We start from the raw sequence: 22,713 nt of genomic DNA, 5'->3' as shown, positions 1-22,713 counted from the left end.
TTAGAAATGGGTAACCTTTTCTAACACCATATTGTTGTAGCTTTTGTCTTTGGGGTCATATCCTGGAACAGGAACCAAGCTCTCCCCGTTGAGTCCATTCTGGAAGACAGATTCCACCCCTTGTTTCCATGCTCTGCCATTCTCAACATTTTCCTGAAGAAAACAGAAAAATACATATTAGCCAGACAGCCTTGATGTACTCCAAATAAAACTGAAGAGGTCTTGATTGGACCTCTTCCTCAAAAAAATTCTACTATTAATATAAAAGCAGAATAAATAATTCCGAGTTAACACTTCCTTATTGATTACTTTGGTATCTCCATCTAGGTAGGTATTTCTAATAGGGATTTTTGTGTTGATTTTATATTAATAGACAGAATTTTTTGAGGAAGAACCCCAATAATAAAAAACTGAAAGAATGATTTCCTGAGCATTTACAATGTACATTTTGTGAAGGAATTTATTCATTTCTCATTTAGTATATCATGCCTGTGAGGGAGCAGTGTTAGCAATGTGGAAAGACAAACCTGCATTTCAGACAGAGGTGGCTTATTTCCTCCCTGTGAACAGCAAGGGACCTTTATCATAACAAGAGCACCTGCATGCAGCCTCCCCTGGAAGCTGCTCGATGTTATTTGGAAAAGGAGCCCAGTAGTGACATACTAAGTGTTCCCATTCTCAGCCCCAACCGTAGGAATGGAAACTGCTTGCATCAAGACAATTTATCACTTATTCCAGGAAATTCTAGCCTAGGAAGACATCTATCACCACTAAATAACTTAATTCTTTTCTTCAAGAAATTCCTTAAAAGCTGTTTATCCAAACTATTTGCTGCTTAACCAGCAGCCATCTCAACAAAATTGTTTGCTGAGGTGAAAAACCTCCTCGAATTGTAGGTTACTCAGTGAGACAAACTCCTTGCTACTCAAACCATTGTTTATGTATCAAGACTGACTAGAGAACTTTAATCTGGCTATATAACTGTAAAACTGACTTATCACAAATTGTTTCCAACCCCAATCAGAATTTTTCATTTAAAGATCCTCATTCAGCTACTTGAACTTAGAGCTCTGTTAAGATGTTGCTCTGCTTATTACAATGACTATTAAATCCAGCTTGATTTCATATATTTTTTATTATTGTGCTTTGCAGGGAAGAGAGTAAATTGACAACTTAGGTGATATGATATGGAATAGGAGTCCCTTTTCTGGAGTATTAAAAGGATGAAACATCTGAGACTGAAAGATCAATAATACACACTATTTGAAAACAGGAAGAAAAATATATATTTACACTCCTGTTCTTAGTCAGGCTGAGAAGACAGACTTACATAAGACCAAGATAACATTGCTTCTTCCAAGGCCCTACAGTTGTCAAGTGATAGAAATATTTTGTATGACGATTGTTCTTTTACCAGTTTTATTTTCATTGCCCTAGTTTTATTTTCATTCCTGCTTTGCTTTAACCATCCTCAGAATCTTTCACTGGAAAAATCATCCTTACAAAAATCAGGTCCATCTTTGCTCTTATTGGGGTGGCATCTCTGGTTCCCCTGGAGAGCCCACACTTCCTAGATCAAGTCAGTAAGTTCAGTTTGGTCTAACCAGAGCTGTCCCTGCTGGCCTTTGACTGGTGTGACTTTGGCATTGTCTCAAGGCCTGACTGTGTAAGTGAGAAAAACTAGGGGTTATATGACTCCTGCTCTTTGTCCACCTATCAAATTCTTCCAATAGATCTTACTTTATATTTTCTCCCCATAGAACTAGAGATGTTTATATCCCAGTTGCTTGGCCATGTCTCCCTTAGTTCTCAGATAAAAGCTGAAGTTCGGAGAGGTTAATAACTTATCCAAGAAGAGTAAAAGATGGAACTGGGATTAAACATCCCAGTTTAAATGCCCAGATTAAACTGGGCATTTCACGCTAAAGCCTGTGCTTTTTCACCATTACACCACACTATTCCTTTGTCCTTTTCTCATTCATTTTTATGCCTTACAGAGAATTCACCCTCCTGAGGGCTCAAAAGAAATTTGAGAATTGAACACTTGCAATGCCAACAATTCATCCCAAAGGCACATTAACCTATCGGCATATTTATGTATTTAAAAACTAATTAGCTGAGGTAACTGAAGTGAAAGTTGGATTCTTTCAGGTTATAGCATTCGCTGCCTTCCCTCCCCATACCCATTCTTGCTGGTAGTTCCAGTGGCTGAAAAAGGGGATGCCTTGAGTTGATGCTTATTTTTCAGAAGTTCAAACATCGCCTCACCTGCTCTGTCCCACTGTCATGCTGAACTCCACACCAGCACAAAGTTTTGTATTTCTTAGACCAAAAGCAAAATAAATTGCAAACAGGTCTAATGAGCAGTGGTTTAATGTCTTTGCCGCTCTGGTGACCTATTAATAAAGCAAGACATAGATTAGGTGGTTTCACAATTTCAGGACTTCCTTTAAGGATTTCAGCATTGTTAACTTGAGAAGCAGTTCACTTTTTAGTATTTGGGTGAACACAGGCCTGACTGGTGAGTAGACAAAAATTGGTAACTGCTTAGAGGGGTAGGAGTTAAGTTTTAAACACCCACAAACTGTCAGGTCAGGCAAACTCACAGCTATGATATTCAAAGATAATATTTATTCTGAAAAATTCTACTAGCTCTGCTGTAGTCTAACACAGGTGATAGCAGGAATTATATAATTCTTCCTCTAGGAAAAATCAGTTTTTAAATCTCTGTTTTAAAATTAGATATTTTTGAAGAAATCAGAATATTTGTAAATTTGTAAGGATTATTTCTACTCTTTTATTTCCTTCCAGCCCAGCATCCTGGCCTAGGAACACCCTTCAGCCAGCTACTGGACATTGTTTTGCCTCCTTCTTTATCTTTAAAATATACCAGTTCAATCTCCCATGCTTTCAAATCCTACTGTGGGACAAGAAATACATTGATATTCAAATCAAGTTTAAAGGCTCTCAGTGTTCCCCCTCCCAGAACCTTTGCAAATTTGGTGTTCTGAGGACTGTTCTCAAATACCCAATCTCATACAATAGTCTTTAATCTGATCCAGGTTAGCCTAAATTTCCCTAGAAGGAGTAATGGAGTGCTCTGTTACACTCAGTGATCAAATTTCTCCGAAGTGCCAGATAGTGCATGTCCACAGCTTTTTCTATATTTTCCTTCTAGAAAAATATAAAGAAAAAATGTAGATCTATATTTTCCTTCTAGAAAAATATAAAGAAAACAATGTAGATCTTAATATTTCAAGTTGAGACACTGGCTTACCAGGAACAGGAAATCAGAGGAAGGGCAGATGAGGAGTGGTAAGGGTTTAATGGGGGAACACAAAATTCTAGAAACCTAGGAATATAGTTTCAACAGAAAGGGATGTGTGCATGAGTTGGGGGGGGTAAAATAGATCCCAAATAAGGATCAGAAATCAGAATTATCTGTAGCAACCCAAAAGCTAGAAAAGTAATTGAGCTTTGTCTGATCATCATATAGATCTGCATATTTCCTGACAATTTGGAAAGTAATCCAGAAATTTCCTGTAGCAAGATCAATGACCAGGAACAGAAGTCAACAGTTTTGCTAAGAATTAGACAGTAAATATTTTAGGTCCTTGTTGCAGCTAATTAACCCTAATTTTAGAGGGACATCAGCCATGGACAAACAGAGGAATCTATATAACCAACCTGTTAGGAAGCTGATTATTATTCCAGCAGCAATGCATCCTAGGCAGCCTACTGCACTGTAGTAAAGGTAGGAGAGCGAATACCACATGTCAGCGATTGCAGGTCTGTGGAGGAAAACACATGTCGCTAGTTCCATGAGTCCTGAAGTTATGACTGAGAAGTCAGGTTGCTGAGGACTCATTTCAATACCTAGCATCTCTCAAAATTCCCAAACTTAATTTTTTGCCATTTGGTTATTTTTTAAAAGACTAGACTACAGACTAGTTGTGCTTTATATTCCACTGAATCCGATCTGTCACTAAATTATAACTTTTATATGCAAGTACTGAGTTATAAGAATTAGTGAGGACCATGCCTTCTACATCATTTGTATTGCTTAGTAACTAGATCTTTATCCAAGTCCAGATTTAGCACCAGAAATTATAACCAACATTTGGGATAAAAAGATAAGTCACAGAATCTACATATTGGACTAGAAATTTCAAATCTTGGAAGATACTTAATTCCAGTAAATCTGTCATTATTCTGTAGGCACATGGGGCATTATAATTCTCAGTGCAGCAATCATGAATTCAAAAGGTGCTTAAGGAAATACATCTATGGGCAGCTTAAAAGGATAGATTAGAAAGAAAGAGAGGGGAAAGAAATGAGGGAAACCAATAGTACAATGAGGATAAGTTTACCTTCCTGGACTTTGTAATGTTGAGACTGGCCTCAGGAATGACATGGGCCATGTAAAGAAGGGATGCTAGGTCTAGAGAGATTTTCATAAATGGAGTTTTCCAAATTATTTAGTATTTTTAGAGGACAGGGCCAAGTAGAAATGAGGAAAATCAGAGGAGCACTGACAAAACTGAGATACTGTTCTGTCTACAAAAGCCATAAATCCTATATTTCTTAGATTTGTTCCTTGATATAATTATGTGAGAATCAACATTTATTAAAATCAGGTACAGTGCTGCTCACTAGATATTTCCTATTTTATTTAGTCCTCTCAGAGATCCATTTGAGTAAATACTATTAACCTCATTTTTCATCAAAGGACTCTGAGAATTCAAAAGGTAACAAATTACTAACTTGTACAAAGATATAAATTAGGTAAATGGTAAAACCAAAATATAAACCCAGGTATTTCTCATTTCAAAGCCCATGGTCTTTTCCTACACCATATTACCTCCTATTTATTGGTATCATAAATTACTTATCCCAGCCAGAAATAGAAGAGAAAAATCTTTTGTTAAACTCTGTATGGTTTGATTTAGAAACTAACAGTTCACAGCAGTGCTCCTAACTCACTATGTCCACAGTCTCTCTCCTCGTGGCCCACAAAATTCTGTTCAGATTCTTTTAAGGATATACTATGATGTTCATACCCATCCCCCCTATTTTCAAATCCTTTGCTAATTTTTCTGCTTTGTTCTCACACCTCTAACTCTTCACCAGTTCATACTTATACTCTAAAAAGGCAGAGGAATGGATACCGGCAGAAAGCCAGACCCTACAGGACACTCTTCAACGCCGGGCACTGCCCAGAATAACACTCACAGAAAAGCAAGGTCTGTCTCCTCAAACTCATCGCTGAAGAATGCTCCTACCTTCTCTCACCTGGTTACCCACACTCTGAGGCTAAATGTCCCCTTTAATGTGACCTTACCTGCTGGATAGCACTGGAGGCACTGATTCTGTGACATTTGGGAGGGCACACTGATCTATGGATAAAGGCAACGGCCATGTCTTGGAGGCTGGTGCAGGGTAAATGAAGGCCCCAATGGCCACCCAAAATGACAAGATGATTCCAATTATGAGGCCTCCTAGTGCACCCTTAAAGAAAATAGAAATAATATATTTAACAAAACCGTTGAAAAAAGCACGAGGTAAGGGGTCCTGCACCTCTGAGATTCTGACTTTCTACCTCAATTCTTAACCATATATCCTGGAAACAGACCGCTCAAACTGCTTTCCTCCCAACTCCCACAATGCAGACTTATTTAGCAGCAACTTGTTCCTTAAATGAAGACACTGAAAGATTTTCTCATAATCACTATATTTAGATTTTTAGCAGGAACTTTTTTTCCTGTTTGACTTCTTTCTCTTATTACTTAAAAATCTGTTGAAACTCAATTCCTAGTAAAAGATTTCATAAATTTGGGGAAAACTCAGATAATGGAGACATTACAAGTCATTTTTTATAGACAGCTATTAAAAGCTGTTATACAGAAATTCTTGCTTCATATCTCTTCCCCAGTGATTCTGACAGAGAACAAAAGTTGTAGGCCTTTGTTATTTACTAGTCATGTCATTAAGGGTTCTATTTCTTGATAAACAGTGAAAAGTCCATGACTATGTCTCCTGTATAGGAGGCAGACAGTATTGCAGAGATCAGGAAGACAGGAAAATAAAACCTGGGTATTGTAGTCTCCCCAAGATGGCCAAATCTCTATGGGAGAAAAAAACTTGGTTTCTCTATCTACTCAGAAAAAGACTCCTTAGTAACAGCACCAGAATGTCTTATTCGGTGTTCCCCTGCCCCCTAGACCAGGGACCCACAAGATTCTGTTATAAAGTGCTAATAAATATTACAGGTTTCGTGGATATGCAGTATCTGTCACAGCAATCCAGTTCTACCATTTGTTGTTGTTGTTGTTTTTTTTTTTTAAAGATTTATTTATTTATTTATACAAGCACTGGGTATAGTCAGAAGCACAGGAGGGTGAGAGAATTCACCAGAACCAGAGTGGGGAACAGAACAGGCAGACCAGACCAACGAAATACACTGCTGAGGGGAGAAGCAGGAGAGGTCTGTCGTGCCATGTGGGACCCTCTCCGGCAGCCAGGGATCAAACCAGTGCTGCAGAGGCTGCGGGCAGCCTCCCAGCCCAGTGCTTAACCATTGTGCCACCAGGGGAGGCCCCAATTCTACCATTTGTAAAGCAGAAACAGTCATAGGCATAGGTAAACAAGGCACAGTAGCTGTGTTTCAATAAAACTATTTGTGGGACCTCAAATGCGAATTTCATATAATACTTATATGTCATTAAAAATTAGTCTTCTTTTGATTTTTTCCCAACCATTTAAAAACATCAATTTGGCTTTTAGCTTGCCCATCAAACCCAAAACTGCAGCCTAGCTGGATTTGACTTCAGAGTAATAGGTTCACTGAGCTCTGGACTACTAGTAAAGGATGTATGGATTTCAAAAAAGCTGCATCCCTCACTAATTTATGGTAGCTATCTGGAGAGCCAAGTTGAGAGGATCCATGTTATATGGAAAGAGAACCATGAATGATTAGTAGGATCAGCAATGTCCAAGGGGACAAAATGACACAAATTTGTACACTTACTACCCTCTCTCCAGAACAGAGTAGTTTTTCTGACTAAATAGGACCACAGTTCACTGTCATAGGGAACAGACTAATGTTTTAATGCACTAAGATGTTATGTAACTAGTAATTAGTTTACTGTGACTAGGAAATTGCTTTTCCTCATATTTTTTTTTCCCAAGGACATAACTGTCCTGTTGATTTTTATTAAAACTAGTGTATCTTAATAAGGCTGCAGGAGAAGAAATGCAAATCCCCAAATGTTCCCCCGCCCTCTCCATTCTCTTTTCCTAGTCCCACAAGATTTAGCTAGAATAGTGGTCAGTACGGTCAGGTAGCCACAGAGACCTCATTAGCTTTACCAGGGGCTCCAAGATTATCCACTATCTGAGAGTATATTTAAAAATATGCATAAAGTCAGGTTTTCTGGAGTTTAAAATCTTTCTAAAAATATATGTTTATTGATGACAATTAGTGAAAATGCCTATTTTAAATATTCCAAATATTATTATTTTTCCAAATGCTCATTTTAATTTCTACTTACCGCACAGCCAACCAGCCAACTCTTACATGAACACATACTATTAGCTTGTCCATCAACAAAACTCTGAAGGTATAGAGTATACCAGGCTTGTCTCCTTTTCCTTTTTAATTAGCTAATTAATTAGATAATTAATAAGATTAGTTATAATTTTAGTAACAATGTAGAAAGAGCAAAGTTTACATGTTTTTTAAAGTTTTCAAAGTTGGGTTTTAACCTATTTCCCAGTGTAGTACCTATTTTAAATTTCATTTTGTGGGTTCTTAAGACCCTTAAGCCCTAAAAAATCAACTCTGAGGCTATGACACTTTTCACAACATCCTCTTATTTTTTTTTTCTATTTTCTGCTTCTAAAAAGGCTTCACTGAAGTCAGAAATAAGAGAGCACAGGTTCTGTTTAGTTCTACCATGGAAAGAAGTTAACATTTAACTGGCAAAGACAAAGTGACCTTTCCAAGGAGGAGTAAGAAGAGAGAGACTTACTGGGGGTCAGTCTTAGCTGGGAAGAGTGAAGGGGGTTGCAGGGTCCTTACCTTCCAGTTCACAAACGGGAACACAATTCCCAGAGAGAACAAGCCCAACATGGGGCCCCCACACATGCCATGGATGCTCAGGGCCGCCTAGGGAACAAAACAAATCAGATGATGCCCCACTCTGAGGGAGCCATTGGCCACCTGAGACCACTTCTCTCTCTTGGACCAGGGACAAGTTCATTCTTGGTCCTCATGATTCCACTCATTAACCAATTGCACTCTGGAAATCGTTTCTCCCTTCTGAGCTCACTGCTAAGCATTGTATAAGAAATAAAAATATAGATAAACATGTCTACATCTGTATACATATATATACATACAACACAGGTAATTTAGATTTGGTAGAGGTTTCCTTAAAGTGGGCACTCATTGATTCATTTATATTTTCTATCTTCTCAAAAAAATTTCTAAAATATACCAAATAAACATATCTATAACTTACCTCTCTTATCATATAAGGTAATTGTGTTACTTCTCCCTTTCTAGCCAAAATATTTCAAAGATTTTGAAACATTAGTAAGCACATGATGTGGCAACCGGAGCACAGTCTGTATCCCATATTCCATCTTTACGACACTGTCTCTTTTAGAAATTTAATGAATTTAAATTGATGAATCTCCATCTCAGCCTCTAAGTTATTGAGCCCAGTGAATTGACAGGGTGACTTTCATCAAGATAATTTGCTGTCGATCTTTAACTTTGTGCATGGCCTTCTGAGGTGCCTGGAACACACACAGACTCTGCGTGTATCTGAGTGAGCACATGTGTATACATGTATGCACAGAGTTACTCTGCAGTGTAGCCCCTTCTGTTTCCATTAACTGTCGGGAGGTTGAGACAGAATGCTCTGAAGACCTTATCTCATGTTTATCAGACACCTAATGGAATGCCCTCGTTGAATCCTTAAAATTGCTGTCTTTAGTAGGTCACATTACTTAAATTTTATAGAGGAGAAAATTGAACTGAGAGATGTTTTTTTTTTAAAGATTTATTTATGCATACAAGAACTGGGGTACAGGCCAGAGGGGTGGGGGATGAGAGGATTCACCAGAGACAGAGTGGGGAACAAAACAGGCAGACTGACTCAAATACACTGCTGAGGGGAGCAGTAGGTGAGACAGGAGAGGTCTGCTGCACCATGTGGGCAGTTCCCTGGTTGGGCCAGGGATCTAACTCATGCTGCAGAGGCTGTGGCTAGCTTCACAGTGCTGTGCTTAACCTCTTGTGCCACCATGGAGGCCCCAAGAGATGAATATATTAAAGGTATAGTTCCAAAGGTCAGTTGAGATACAAGACAGGTGTGTCACTTAAAACTCACACTTGCTCTCCTAAACACAGTCTTTTAAAAGAAAATTTGAGGGCTTCCCTGGTGGCACAGGGGTTAATGTCTCAACCCATCAAGCTATCATAGCCAGCCACTGAGGCATGAGTTAAATCCCTGGCCCACATGGCTCAGCAGACCTCGCCTATCTTGCCTGCTGCTCCCCTCAGCAGTGTATTTCAGTAGATTCTCCTGTTCTGCTCCCCACTCTGTCTCTGGTGAATCCTCTCACACACCCCCACCCTGGACCTCTAGCTTACATCTCAGTTCTTGTATGCATAAATAAATAAAAATAAATCTTAAAAAAAAAGGTAAGTAAAAACATGAATTTAACTTGAGGTGGTTATGTTGAAAATAAGCCATAAAAATAAAGACAAATACCAAATTATTTCACTCATATGTGATTACAAAGGAACAAAGCAAACAAACAAAACTTTATACTCTGACAGCAAAATAGTGACTACCAGCGCACAGAAAAAAGGGGTGTGGGGGAAACAGGGAGATGGGGTGAACTGGACCGTGGTAGATAGTAACTAGTCCTTTTCAATGGTGGGTAAGTTGTATGATACATTGATGGAGGTGTAAACCATACTATTAAAACATAGTATTGTATCTGAATGCTACCTCAATTTAAAAAAAAAAAAAACACACAAAAAAAGAGAGCACAGACCACTTTAATGGCCTTACTTTGTATGTGGAGAAAAAAGTTCTAATAGATTATTTGGGTTCTAATTTGGTCCTGCAACACATAACCACAATTTGTCAAAACTTCTTTTGTTAACTCAGATGTATTCTACTGCAGAAAGTCTTCTATATAAAAGTGCAAAAACCAAAGCATCTTCAGTCCCCTCCAACTGTAAGGTAAGTGCTTTTGTCCAAAAAAGACGAGCTGCTTGCAATGTTATTGTTTTTCCAGGTTAATTTTTAGAGAAGCCACTGACACAGATAAATCACTTATAAGAGGAGATAGAAAAGAGAAAAGCTAAACTTCCCCCCAAAATCAATACTTAATTTTATATTCTTAACATTTTCTCTGTTGATTGATAGCATTAATCCACAGTTCCTCTGATTGCTGAATGTGGCAGTGAACTTATGAGCTATACTATGGGAAAGGGAATAAGTTAGGGAAGGTGTTTATCTCCCCCTGTGGGGGAGAAAGAAAATAACAGTATCTTAAAAAGTAATTAGCCAATATGGCACTGGGGAAAAAAGGTCTTCACGTGATAGGGGAAAAAAAAAAAAGAGCTTCTGGATTTAAAAATATGTATTTTTTTGTAATGTGTATAATTAAGCTAATCCTAATTTTATCCTTTGTCACTAAGCATGAAGGAAGACTTAAAACTCAGGGAATAGCCTCACTGGCCCCGCAGAGGGAGGGCAGTGGTTCTGAACATGTATCTTAGGGTTGGGATAGGCTTGCTGTGCCTTAGCATTCTCATATGTCAAGAGGGGATCATAACAATGTGTTTTGGGGGTTTTTTTGGGTGACTATTCATTATAGAATCAAAGAGAAAGTTCTGACAAGCGAGTCCTCTGAAGTGCCACCCCAGATATTATCCGCTATTGTCATTGTATTGTTAGTATTACTATGGTGACCTATCATGTTACTCAAGTCTCTGATTTCTGAAGTAAGTAAATTCATTATTGGACTGCTTTGAGATGTAGAAAACATTTTTCTAGTTGAGATAAAATTATCCTGGGAGTCATTAAAGCCCTTAGCCCTTAACAGTTCACTGATGGTCTCTAGATAATAGCAAAATGACCTTTCTCAACTGGAAGCTCTGCAGTCACTAGTTAACAGGAGACTTTTGCTGCTACTATCTGCCCATACCCCTTTCTTCTTCCTTCACCCACTTATGGCCCTGTGGCCTCAGATTTAAAGTAAAACAAGTTATTTCAGTGTAGATCTTCCCAGATTCTTCAGTAGGCTAATGTTTACTGTGAATTTCTGAGAGGCAACTGCAGGGTGCAGCTTGTCCTAAAAATTGTTAACTTTGGAAATTTTCTTTAGAGCATTTCATAGGATGTACAGCTCCAGAGTGCAGTTTGTAAAACCATAAACTAAAATATTGAAAATGCCTTTGTTTAAAAAGTTTCAATCTGCCCACCCCCAACAACAGCCATAAATACACACCATGAAATGGATTAGTGTTGAGAACCTGAAATTAAACCTGGATCTATCCCTCACACCCAGGGGCCTTGGTTTCCGTCTTCCCATGCGTTAAACCTGAATATGAATTCTGTCCTATTAAATTCAAGGTAGTCAGGCTATTTGGAAAATTAAATAGGGCAATTGTAGTTGCCTTTCTGCATCTGTCAAATCATATGTGTTCAGAGAAATGATTCAAATTATCAGCAAATTGGATGTGATGCTACTACCTTAACAGTAAATACAAGATGATTGCATTTGCATGTAAAATATAAAGAAACAACAAAAGAACGGCCAAAACTGAACCAAAACAAACTCTTGACATCTGACTACAGAACTGAGGTTAAAGAAGGGAAAGGTAGGGGGTAGGAAGCAGAGGGGAAAGTAATTCCAATGGACTGTGGTGGAGGATTTTGGGTGCTTTGGTGGTGGGCGTCGTGTAGTGACACATTTGAGAACATATAGACCTAAAACACATACAGTGCTGTATACCAGTGTTACCTCAACAAAAATAGTCTAACTGCAAAATAAATAGTGCATCAAGGGGAGAAAGCAATGAGGCCCAAGGCATCAGCTACAACTTGGAAATATATGCACTTTGAATGGGAGAATTTAAAAGGATGCTACTGAGGTCATGAAAGACAGACCTCACCAGCTTGCCAGGTCTGTTGCTTGGATGTGTATCTAGATATCTAAGTGCTTCAAGATTGTTTATCGAGCCTCTCCTGACAAGCATAAAATGGTAAGTGCCTGTTAGAGAAAATACATACCAGTTTCCAGTCACACAGCTTCTCTTATGCAGACAAGTTCATTTGCCATGGCACATAACCCTCCCAGACTTAGTTCCCTGCTGCTTAAAACGGAAATAACGAAACCTACGTAGTAGTCATTGGAAGGATTGTGTAAGAGACACTGCTCTGTGAACTGGAATGTAGTCAGTTTAAGAATCTATATTCTCTCTAATAGTAATTTCTGTTTACTCATTTCTTCATGTAAGCAGCATTTAATGGAGGCCGTGCCAAGAAAATAGTAAGAATGTTCAAATTGTGCAAAGACACGAGGGGAATCGCCAAGGTAAAAGTAGAATCTGAATATTTAATTATCTGATGATGCTTTGATGTTTGGGGAGGAAAGGGGTGGCTTGAGAGTCTTAGGTCACAGAGCAGGTTCTGTCACAAACTAGCTGTGAGAACTAGAGTGGGGTATCTTCACTCCTTTTTTAAATCATGCTCAGATGAAGAAATGGAAACAGATCTTCCTTAACATTCCTTTAGCACTGACATTTTGTAGACTGGTAGCGGTCATGGGGGAGGGAGTGTAACCCAGATAATAGGTAGAAGTGGGTTCATGTCCTAACTCCACCACTCTTAATTGTGTTCATTTGGAACAGTTACTTTACATCTTGACTTCTTAGTTTCTTCAACGGTAAAATCTGTACATTAATCATACTACCTTTTAGACAAGTGATGAAGATTAAATGAGATAATCCATTTGGGACTATAAATGGCAATTTAGTATTTTTTTTCTATTATGATTATCATTGTTACTTTTATTTCAGTATCATAAATTCTTAGATGTGGATTGTAAGTGTCTCTAATTTTATTCCAGGGTGCCTTATCACTGAATCCTATTAATAGCTTCTCCTGAAAGCCATTTTGGTTGAAATTTTACATGTATGTTAAATTTGTACCTGGGATCAGTGAGTCTCAACATTTGGACCTTGGAGGAATAGGTAAAGCATTAGAAAAGAAAAGGGGGTTGAACTTGCTATGAAATCGAACATTTTTCGCCTTGTTTCATTACCTGCACGACACCCCCCATGAGGGAAGCTGCCACAGCCATGGAGGTACACATCACGCCAAACAAGAGACCTGAAAGAAAAGAACATTTTTGTGATGATCATCTAAATGGGCTTTGAGGGATTCCCTGAGTGCCTGCCCTGGGCCATCTGATGCATATACCCTGCTGGAATGGCCCTTGCTAAGAACTCTTTCCACTCAGTCATCACAAGCCTCCAGAGGGGCAGTGAGGGGACGTTTCTCCTGCAGCCATCTTTTTCTAGTTCAGGCAGAATGAAATGGAAACCAGCCTCAAAGATGTTTTTTGTTTGTTTGTTTGTTTTTTCTCCAGGATTTAAGAAATGTGGAAACAATGAGAAAATGTGGGAAGGTTACTGGTCTAGACTAATCCAGACTAATTGCAGCTCCAGCTCCAACTTCTCATCAGCAGACAGCTGAAGAAGCAGTAACTAACCTCAGTTCTTCATCTTTAAAATGGCTAAATACATGAAGAGGGAGTTTTTCAGGCTTTGCAAATCTAACAAGCGTTTGAATCTTTTCCCATAGTGCTTTATTCACACCCTCCTTCTGGTGCTTCTCACTTCACATAAAACTGGATTTGTTTACATCTCTAAGCCTGAGTAGCCTCAGGGCCTTCAGGGTTCTAAGCTCTGAGCAATTCCAAGGTGCCTCTAGTATCAGAGGATTTCACTGAATTAATCAGCATTAATGCCTTAGTCATCTTTTAGGATTATGACTTCTTTTAAACAATCTTTCAAAGGACATATTGTTTTTGCTCAATTTGTAGAGAAATCAGCACAAAAGTACATTCAATTCCTGTTGTAACCCATAAACTAAATAAGAGTTAGGCAGTTGGAGACTGAAATAGGGACACAATGGCAGCAATGGAGAGAAAATGATATGATTCATTCTGTTTGAAATTTTCTCTAGGCTAAATTTCTAATTTCATTCCCAGTGTGACTTTTATTTCAGTTTTATTGTGTATTGACCATATGTCAGCACTTCACTAGATGCCATGGTCATAATTTCAGCATTTCATTACAGACCCAAAGATCTCACATTCTAGGAAGGGACTGCACATCGGGGTTTGAGGAAAAGAAAAAGCATTAGCAACGAAAGTGGGTATGAACTTTCCAGAACAGTGTTTGGCACATACAAGCGCCCTATGTTTGTTGTGATTATTAATATTAATTATTTAATATTTAGTACAATGATATTATTAGGAACTCACTCTTAAAATGAAACCAGATTGTGGCTTTTGATACCTTATTTACTAATTTCTCAAGAAGACATAGGCAAATAAGAAAACTCAAAAACTAAAAACCAAAATTTATTATTAAACACTTTTAGTTCTTAAAATTGTTCTCATTATTTTTAAAGATGAAAAATTAGATTGTGGAAAAAAACATTTGCTCTGAGTCTGTATTTTCATGAATAAGAATTACTATCTGCCTGAAGGTAGATACTAATGATTATCCTCTTTTATCTGTTCAAACAAGATTCTAGACAGTCAGCCCTCAATCCAGGGCTACTACTTTTATGTGCTGACGAGGGAATTGATTCAGTTTTCCTTTCCTCAAATATTTATACTTCCATCAGATTGCAATCAATAGCAAACTGAGAGGCAGAAAGTTTAGGGGAAATTGGTGGGAGTTCAGCGAGATCTGGAGTGTATGGCTCTGCAGACAAAGCAGAATTGTGGAGTGTAGAGAAAGCTCCACAGTGACAGCAAATGCTGTGGATTTTCCCTGTGTTCTCTCAGCTCACAGCATCGGACAATAAACCATAAGCATAGGAGAAAATTCTACCTCAATCCAGCAAATTCATGAATATCTGCTAGAAACTGGGAATTCTGCTGGGGCTAATGCTCATCTACATGCCACTTGTCTTTCTTATTATGCAAGACAATGTATAGTATCAAGGCAATTCACCTATCCAGTTACCATCCCTGTGTCAGCATCTCTTTCTCCTTTTTCAAACCTAAGTAAGGAGAAAAAAGGTGGTGGGGGGAACCTATGGTAAAATGTTGTCAAGCGGGATGAATATATTAAATTAAAGGCTCAAACAAAAAGTATAATTTCTGGAAATAATTTGCCTTAGTTATCAGAAAAAAAATATTAAAAATATTTTGCCATCTTAATATGCTACAAATATACGTAGATTCAATAATGCAAACAAATATAGGTTAGGTGAAAATAAATGAGCTTTAAAACAGCAAGATAGGATGCAAAACCAAAATATTTAGATGAAGATGGTCAGATGTGGTAAGAAAAGAGTACAAGAAAGTTCATAACCATGATAGCTGGCCAAGAACTTCCTCTCCTTTGTATTTACCAGGGAAATGAAAACATATTCACAAAAAGACTTGTACAAGAGCACAACAACTTTATTCACTATAACCTCAAACTGATATAGTTCAGGCCCATCAGAAATAGAAATTTAAAAACTATGGTATATCCATGCAATTTCATACTATTCTGCTATAAAAAGAAATGAAATACTGATATCAAAACAACAAAGATAAATCTCAGAAATATTATTCTGAGTGAAATGACTTAAAAAACAGTGCATACTGTGTGACTTTATATGAAATTCTAGAAGAGATAAAACAAATTTATGGTGGAAAATATTTTAATTGTAGCTGCCTCTGGAGGTGAGTAGGGGCAGGGATTGTCCGGAATGATGAAGATAGAACTTTCCAGGGCATAGTAATGTTACAAAAAAAATGAACAAAAGAATCACAAGTGATAACATGAAAATAAGACGTTTTGTAAAATATTAAGCTGTCATTTAAAAAACCATGTTTTCAAAGAATACACAAATGACACAGAAAAGTGCTCACTATAACATGCCAGGAAAAAAAAAATAACCAGGAACAAAATTAGACAGCTGTAATTTTATTTTTAAAGTGCATAATACTTTTCTAAATTACCTACATTTTCTATAATAAGAAAATAAGCATATAATTTGTTTATACTTAAAAAAATTAAACTTTGTAAAACTATAATTTAGTATAAGTGTCACAATGCTAACAAATGTGCAATTACATGATTAAGTGAAGAGCAATTATTCTTTGAGGTGAGGTTACTAGGAGTTTGGTAATAAAGGATGTTTTAGAAAAGAATTTGGCTGCACTGGGCAAAGTGACTGGCAAAGTGAGTAGAACATTTTCCCATGCAGGGGACTATTATGGTCAGCACAGCATAATCAAGAGATGTTCATGTGATGCCTGTGGAGTGGAGTGTGAACACAGAAGTGTTTCTGTGAAAACAAGGTTAGTGGGAGGATAGCTAGCTGGCCATTCTTTCCTGACCCCCAACCCCCAACCCTGGTACTGTTGAAACTGTAAGGACCTGTATGTGAGCTTCCTCATCTATCTCCAGTGCATTTGTGGCTGTAGGTGTATCCTGAACAGCACATGCAATATTTTGACATGAACATTTCATGATATGGAATAGAAGGTTAATTGGCTGTACCTACATAAGCCTTTACTGATCCAGGTGCTCAGCTTGTCGGAGAGGTGAGGAAAGCAGCTCTTGACAAAGTCCTCAAAGGTCACTGTTGCTAAGGCATTGATGCTGGCAGCCACAGTGCTACAGGGAGAGAAAAGCAAGAACATAGTGCAACCTAAAGAAAGCTGACTAGGCTGCCTTGATGCCCAGGCAAGTAGATAAGGCAGGGATCTAAGAAAAGCAGGTATAGATCTATGTCTTATTCTGGACTCCAGTGGAGCCACATGGCCTGATGACTCAATCATCAAAGCTTCTCTGTGCTTACTGTATCTTTCATTCTTAAACTCCAGTGAGAAAAATGGGCTTTCCTGTTCTAACCTTCACTTTAATCCCCTTGTAAGACATTAAATAAGTTAGCCAGCAGTAGCAGAAATTGTGCAGATGTGCATCTAGTTTGAATATGAGGCAGGAAGTAGTGACTATCGTAATCCACTAATCAGTACAATTTGCCATTTATTAATAATTCAAGCGCTCATTCATTCATACCATGATCTGTTTTATTCATTCTGGGTATTAAGCATCCAATGATGAACCAGAAAGCTTAGACCTCATGCTTTACTTAACCACACAGACATTTAACGACCAATTTTACAATTGTTATGAAGGAAAATGACAAAGTGCTATATGAAGACCTGGAAGTTGGGGCTTATTTTGCAGACTAGCATGAAAGCTTATTAATTTTCTCATGAGTATTTTAGCTTGTAGAATAGATAACTATATTAAATCCATATGATGCAAAACCACAACCACAAATAAAAGTTTTGGAGAAGTAAGTTTATAAATAAAACCTGTCCTGATGCTTGTTAAATTTTCTATTTTCTTATCTTAAAATGCTCATTGGAAAAAAGCTATTTTTGTGCCAATGTCATGAAAGAAAATTCAACTTTTTTTTTCTGTAATTCAGAATATTCGTACCATTAATTCTAGTGCAAATTAACTCAGTTGGAATAATTCCTAGTCCATCTGGTGCAAAATTTTAGAGTTCCCTAAGCAACAGATAGAACATGTAGAAACTTCCTAAGTTCTTCTTCTGGAATTGAAACTCAAGCACTTTGTTCCATTCCTCCCCAACCCCTCCTGTCTCTCAACCACCATCGTTATAGCTTCCTCCATTCCTGTGTTTTCCCTTTCCTTAACACCTTAGGGTTGTAGCAGAAGTAAGCTCTCTCTAACATGCACTGCTCAGTGTGTCCCTTTCTTGGAATTTTTGCACTTCACTTCCAAAGGATCAGCCATTTTCTTATGGAGGAATTAAACTGTTGACAGCTACAGAGGAGAGAATCAGACTAATAGTAAGGAGTTTGTGTGTGGAAGGAAGGCCTAGAGCAGACAAAAATTAGAGTATCACCCCTCCTTCTATTTAGTCCTCTGGTTTCCTTGTTTCTGTCCTTAGTTTCCTTGACAATCACTTGATATCATTGATGCAAAATCCTAAAATGAATATTTTTAAAAAGAATAATACATTAAATTGAAATTATACCATAAGCAAATTAAAGTCATTATATATATCCAAGGATGTTACTATTTTGGAAATCTTTCAACTTATTAATATGCTAAAAGTATTTAAAAAAAGTCCATTTCAAAATGCCAAACTTTTACCAGAATTTAATATCTCTCCCTGGTAAGAGTATTTCCTAAAAGTTGAATAAATATATCTTTTTTACAATATTATTGATTTTATGAGTATTAATATAAATATCTTTCAAACCACATTTTGACATATTTAATGGTAAAATTTAAGAACCATTCCCTTCAAATTATCTAACAAAATAAGAATTTCTTCTATTATTATTAGTCATTGTCTTAAAAGCACAATTATATAAGAGAAGGAACAAAGAAATGTAATTATTAGAAAAGAGAAAATGACAACAGTATTTGCAGCTGTCATGATCTTAATACAATCAAATATCAAACAATTAACTAAAAAAAGAAATAAACCTAGTTAGCAGGAAAAATTTGTGAAAGAAATTAAATACCACCTGAATAAATATTTAATCATATTTTAAAGCACAATAACAAAATTATGATTGCTTACCTATAGACAGAGATAAAGGGATATAGAAAATAATGTATAAATATAAAATATAAAAAATAATATAGGATATATTATAAAAAATAATGTAGGATATATTATAAAAATAATGTAGGATATAGTAAAAACAGCATTTTAAGTCAATGGTGAAAAGATGGCTTACTTGCTAAAAAATAATGAAATTACTGGTAGTTTATTCTCTATAAAGTAAAAAGTGGAGTATCACACCAGAAACTGGAGAATCTACTGAAACCTTGATCTTGGATTTCTGAAGAACTTTGAAGAAGTTCTTTGAACTTCTTGAAGAACTTTGAGAAATAAATTTCTGTTGTTGGTAAGCAACCCAGTCTTTGATTTTTGTTGTAACCACCTGAACATGCTAAGACATAGTACTGTTAGTAATGCCTGCCATCAAAGTGCTTTTCAACTAAATTATAGTAGCTCAATGACAAGAACAGGGTAGAGTTACTGATACTAAAAGATTTCTAAATCATATTACTAAAGAAATCCATCAGTGTATAAAGCATGATCTCTCAAGAAAGCACAGAAGACATTGTCAACAGTGGTTAATTCTGTGAGGTGAGACTAAGAGAGTTGAGGAATAAAACATAAACCTTTTACTTTGACTTTGATCATTTTGCTATCTTAAAATTGTTCTTTGATAAGTCTTCTAATTGATTCTTTGTAACTAAGCTCCAGCAAGGGAAATAAGGTTTTTTCTGCTTACTGAGTTATCTGGTTCATAAGGCAGAGAGTCTTGTTTGATGGAGGAATGTGGGTGCCTTGGTAGTGGGTGTGGTGTGGTGTGGTGACATACACCAGAAATGTGTGTGCCTATATCTCTAAATCATATGTAGTGTTGAGAGCAAATGTTACTTTAATTAAAAAAATATTTAATGAAGAAAAGTAATGTGTCATCCTAATGTTTTAATCCATTGCTCTCAACACTACTGCACCTGCCCTTCTCTCAAGTCACTATCACTACTCATCTGGATAAAGGCCAGTCTTCTAACTGGTCACCCATATTTATCACTGTTGTTTTTATTGTCTTCCTTCTCTACAGAGAAAATCTAATCTTAAATTGTATGACATTATTTATTCCCTGACTCAGAAGGGACAGATCTAAGCTCCAGTCCTGCCTCTGTGATTTCCCTGACTTCAGGGACTAAGTCATGTCATTTCATTTAATTTGAAATGCCAGCTCTTTACCATTTCATGTTGATCTGCCATGACACCTGCCCACATCTTCAAATTCATCCCCATCTGCTCTCCTCCAGTTCCTTATGCATCAAATCTTTGTTCCTCGAATACAGCTTATCATCCTGGGGCTTGGGAATTTATACCTTCCTCCTCAGATCTATAAAGATTCCACCTTTGTTAATCACAGTTAGCTCCTTGCATCCTTTGGATCTTGGTACAAATGTTGGTACTAATCAGAAAGTTCCCTAAAGATCCTATAAAAATTAGAAAGCCCAGCCTCACCTCTCTCTAGGAAGTCACCCTGCTATTTCCTCTACACTACATGTCATTATCAAATAATACCCTCCTTATTTTTGTTTTGTTGCATATAGTCCATTCCCCATGTCTATGAAAGGCAAAGGTCTATGAGGGCAATACTCATGTCAGTTTTGTTCTCTGTATTATCATCAGAGTCACCAACTGAACTTGGTATAATATATAAACCTTCTGAAATATTTGTCAGAATCTATGTATGAATGATTTTGCTTTTAAGATAACTATCTTCATTCAGCTGCCAGAGTGTGCTATTGAAAATGGAGAGAATAGAAGGCAAAGGATCATTGCAGCTGAGGGAGAAGAGACCGAAGAGTGAGCTACTTTGTGTCAAGGTGATGTGAAATCAGGCACAGTTGACATCAGACAAGGTTGAGAAAATAGGGGGGACAGACCTAAGCCTCACCCTGCCTCTGTGATTTACTAAGTCACCATGAGTAACTTTTCTTGATAAATTTCAGTTCCTTATATGTAAAGTGATGGTAAGGTAAACAAAGTGATGATAAGGTAAACAGTGATGATAAGGTGAACAGTGATGATAAGGTGAACAATGCTTCAGTCTCAGGCAAGCAATAATAAAAACAAATAAAGCATGCATTGTCATAGGACAATGAACCACATAAAGAACTCAGCAAATATTGGAGATTATTACCACCATCACCCTTGTTATCTTTGTTGTCATTGCCATTGTCATTATCTTCAGCTGATGCAAAGTGGAACATTGTCAGTATACTAACCTCAGGGTCCCACTGAAGGCACAAGCCACAAAGAGCCCTGGCAGACCTGGCATTGTCGAAAATATCTCCATGACAAAGTATGGCATCAGCTGGAGAGGCAGAACATTAACATAGGATCAGTGGTCTTATCAGCAATGTTGGAAATACAAGAATATAGCATTTTAGCTAAAGATGATGGAAAGGGGAAAAAATACACAAACTGAAATAATGATAGAGGAGCTAGGGTTGATACAGGCTAGCCAATGATGTTGTAATCCAATTCCATGAGGTCCAGTTGTAAAGGAGGGGTTGGGGAAGGTTAATATAAGTGGACAGGGTTGGATGAACATTAGCAGCTTCATAAACTTTTAGCTTTTCTTATGTTTGCAATGAAACATATTTTCTTGCCTGTTTACCCTCAATGTTAGTAATTAAACCCTATGAACAATTGCTTTAAGCAGGTCTTCAAGGAATTATGGTTTAAGGTATTATGGTTCTAATCAGATATGTGGGAGAGGTGCCCCCATAGGGATAAGCAGGAGAGTTGAATATACAGGGGAAGAGAGTAGACAGTGGTTCCCTGACCATATTCTCCATAAATGGAGGTCTAAAAGCAAACTTAATGTAGGTATTGGGGTCATATTATTTAAGCTGTGATTAGAAGTCATGAGCAGAAGCCTTAGAGAAATAAAGGTCATTTTGCTCAATTTAAGATTAAAGCATCATCAGTCAACCTTGAAATGAACAGAAAGAGAGTCCAAAGGCAACATCAACAACCGAAGCATGGGTTCAGGCCTGCCTTCTCGAGTGTTCAAGGACTTGCCCTGGCTCCAGCCTTTGTTCAATGACAAGGTAATCAGTCATCTTCTCACATGCTCATCCATTCATATTAGAAATAGTGTGTGCTGCTAGCACCCAAGAGGGGAGGAAAGAGAACAAGTCTTTTGGATTTGGGAAGTGGCTGGACATCCAGCAGAAAAAGAGAAATGTCCACCAACACCCATCAGTAACCAGAAGCACAGTCATTCAGCCATTCCCTCTGGCCCCAAGAAAACACATACCTGGTCTGGTGCTGAGATGATTCCAGAAGTCCAGGGGTCACAGTCTTTGAAGTGTGCATACATGATTAAGCCAGAGAAGACTGCACACACCAGAATGATCCAGAGACCCAACAAATTAAAGTACAAGGCTCTAGAAAAGAACATACACAGACCAATTGGTAGCCTCTATGCTTCATTACAGTGTAATATGACTAGTCCCATTAGCAAGACTCAAGGTAAACTTTTCAGCAGTCTTTTTGCTATAAAATAAAATCCTACTGTCTTCAAGAGTCATTATATTTTATATATTTCCTTTTTTTGGGGGGTGGGGGAAACATAGGTTTAGACTGGTTGCGAAATTTGAAACTGGTAGATATTTGATTGATTTTCTTTTTAATTAGGGAGTTTTTCAACAAAACCTCACTGTGTGGTGTGAGGCCTATTTTCTTAGATAAAATTTCACATACCAATCACTAATATTATATGACTTCAAGTGATTCTCCCCCGCCTCAATTGATGAAATTGTCAGAAAGCCAACTTATATTTTAACAT

General features: G+C 37.4%; 1 protein-coding gene across 1 annotated transcript in view; it reads right to left on the bottom strand.

The window, feature by feature from the left end:
- Positions 1–22,713, bottom strand: part of SLC5A12 (solute carrier family 5 member 12) — a gene marked incomplete at both ends in the record, with an annotated part of 41,729 nt that continues 19,016 nt past the window's right edge. The window contains 9 exons of the mRNA XM_084230610.1: positions 1–153; positions 2,269–2,396; positions 3,688–3,791; positions 5,342–5,508; positions 8,081–8,167; positions 13,354–13,421; positions 16,830–16,942; positions 21,143–21,231; positions 22,183–22,312. Coding sequence (XP_084086736.1) covers positions 1–153; positions 2,269–2,396; positions 3,688–3,791; positions 5,342–5,508; positions 8,081–8,167; positions 13,354–13,421; positions 16,830–16,942; positions 21,143–21,231; positions 22,183–22,312 — 1,039 coding nt within the window. The remainder of the gene's footprint in view (positions 154–2,268; positions 2,397–3,687; positions 3,792–5,341; positions 5,509–8,080; positions 8,168–13,353; positions 13,422–16,829; positions 16,943–21,142; positions 21,232–22,182; positions 22,313–22,713) is intronic.

The sequence above is a fragment of the Talpa europaea genome (assembly GCF_964194135.1).
Source record: "Talpa europaea genome assembly, chromosome: 1".
Taxonomy (NCBI): Eukaryota; Metazoa; Chordata; class Mammalia; order Eulipotyphla; family Talpidae; genus Talpa; species Talpa europaea.
Note: the sequence above shows the minus strand (reverse complement) of the source record. Positions and strands in the feature narration are given on the sequence as shown.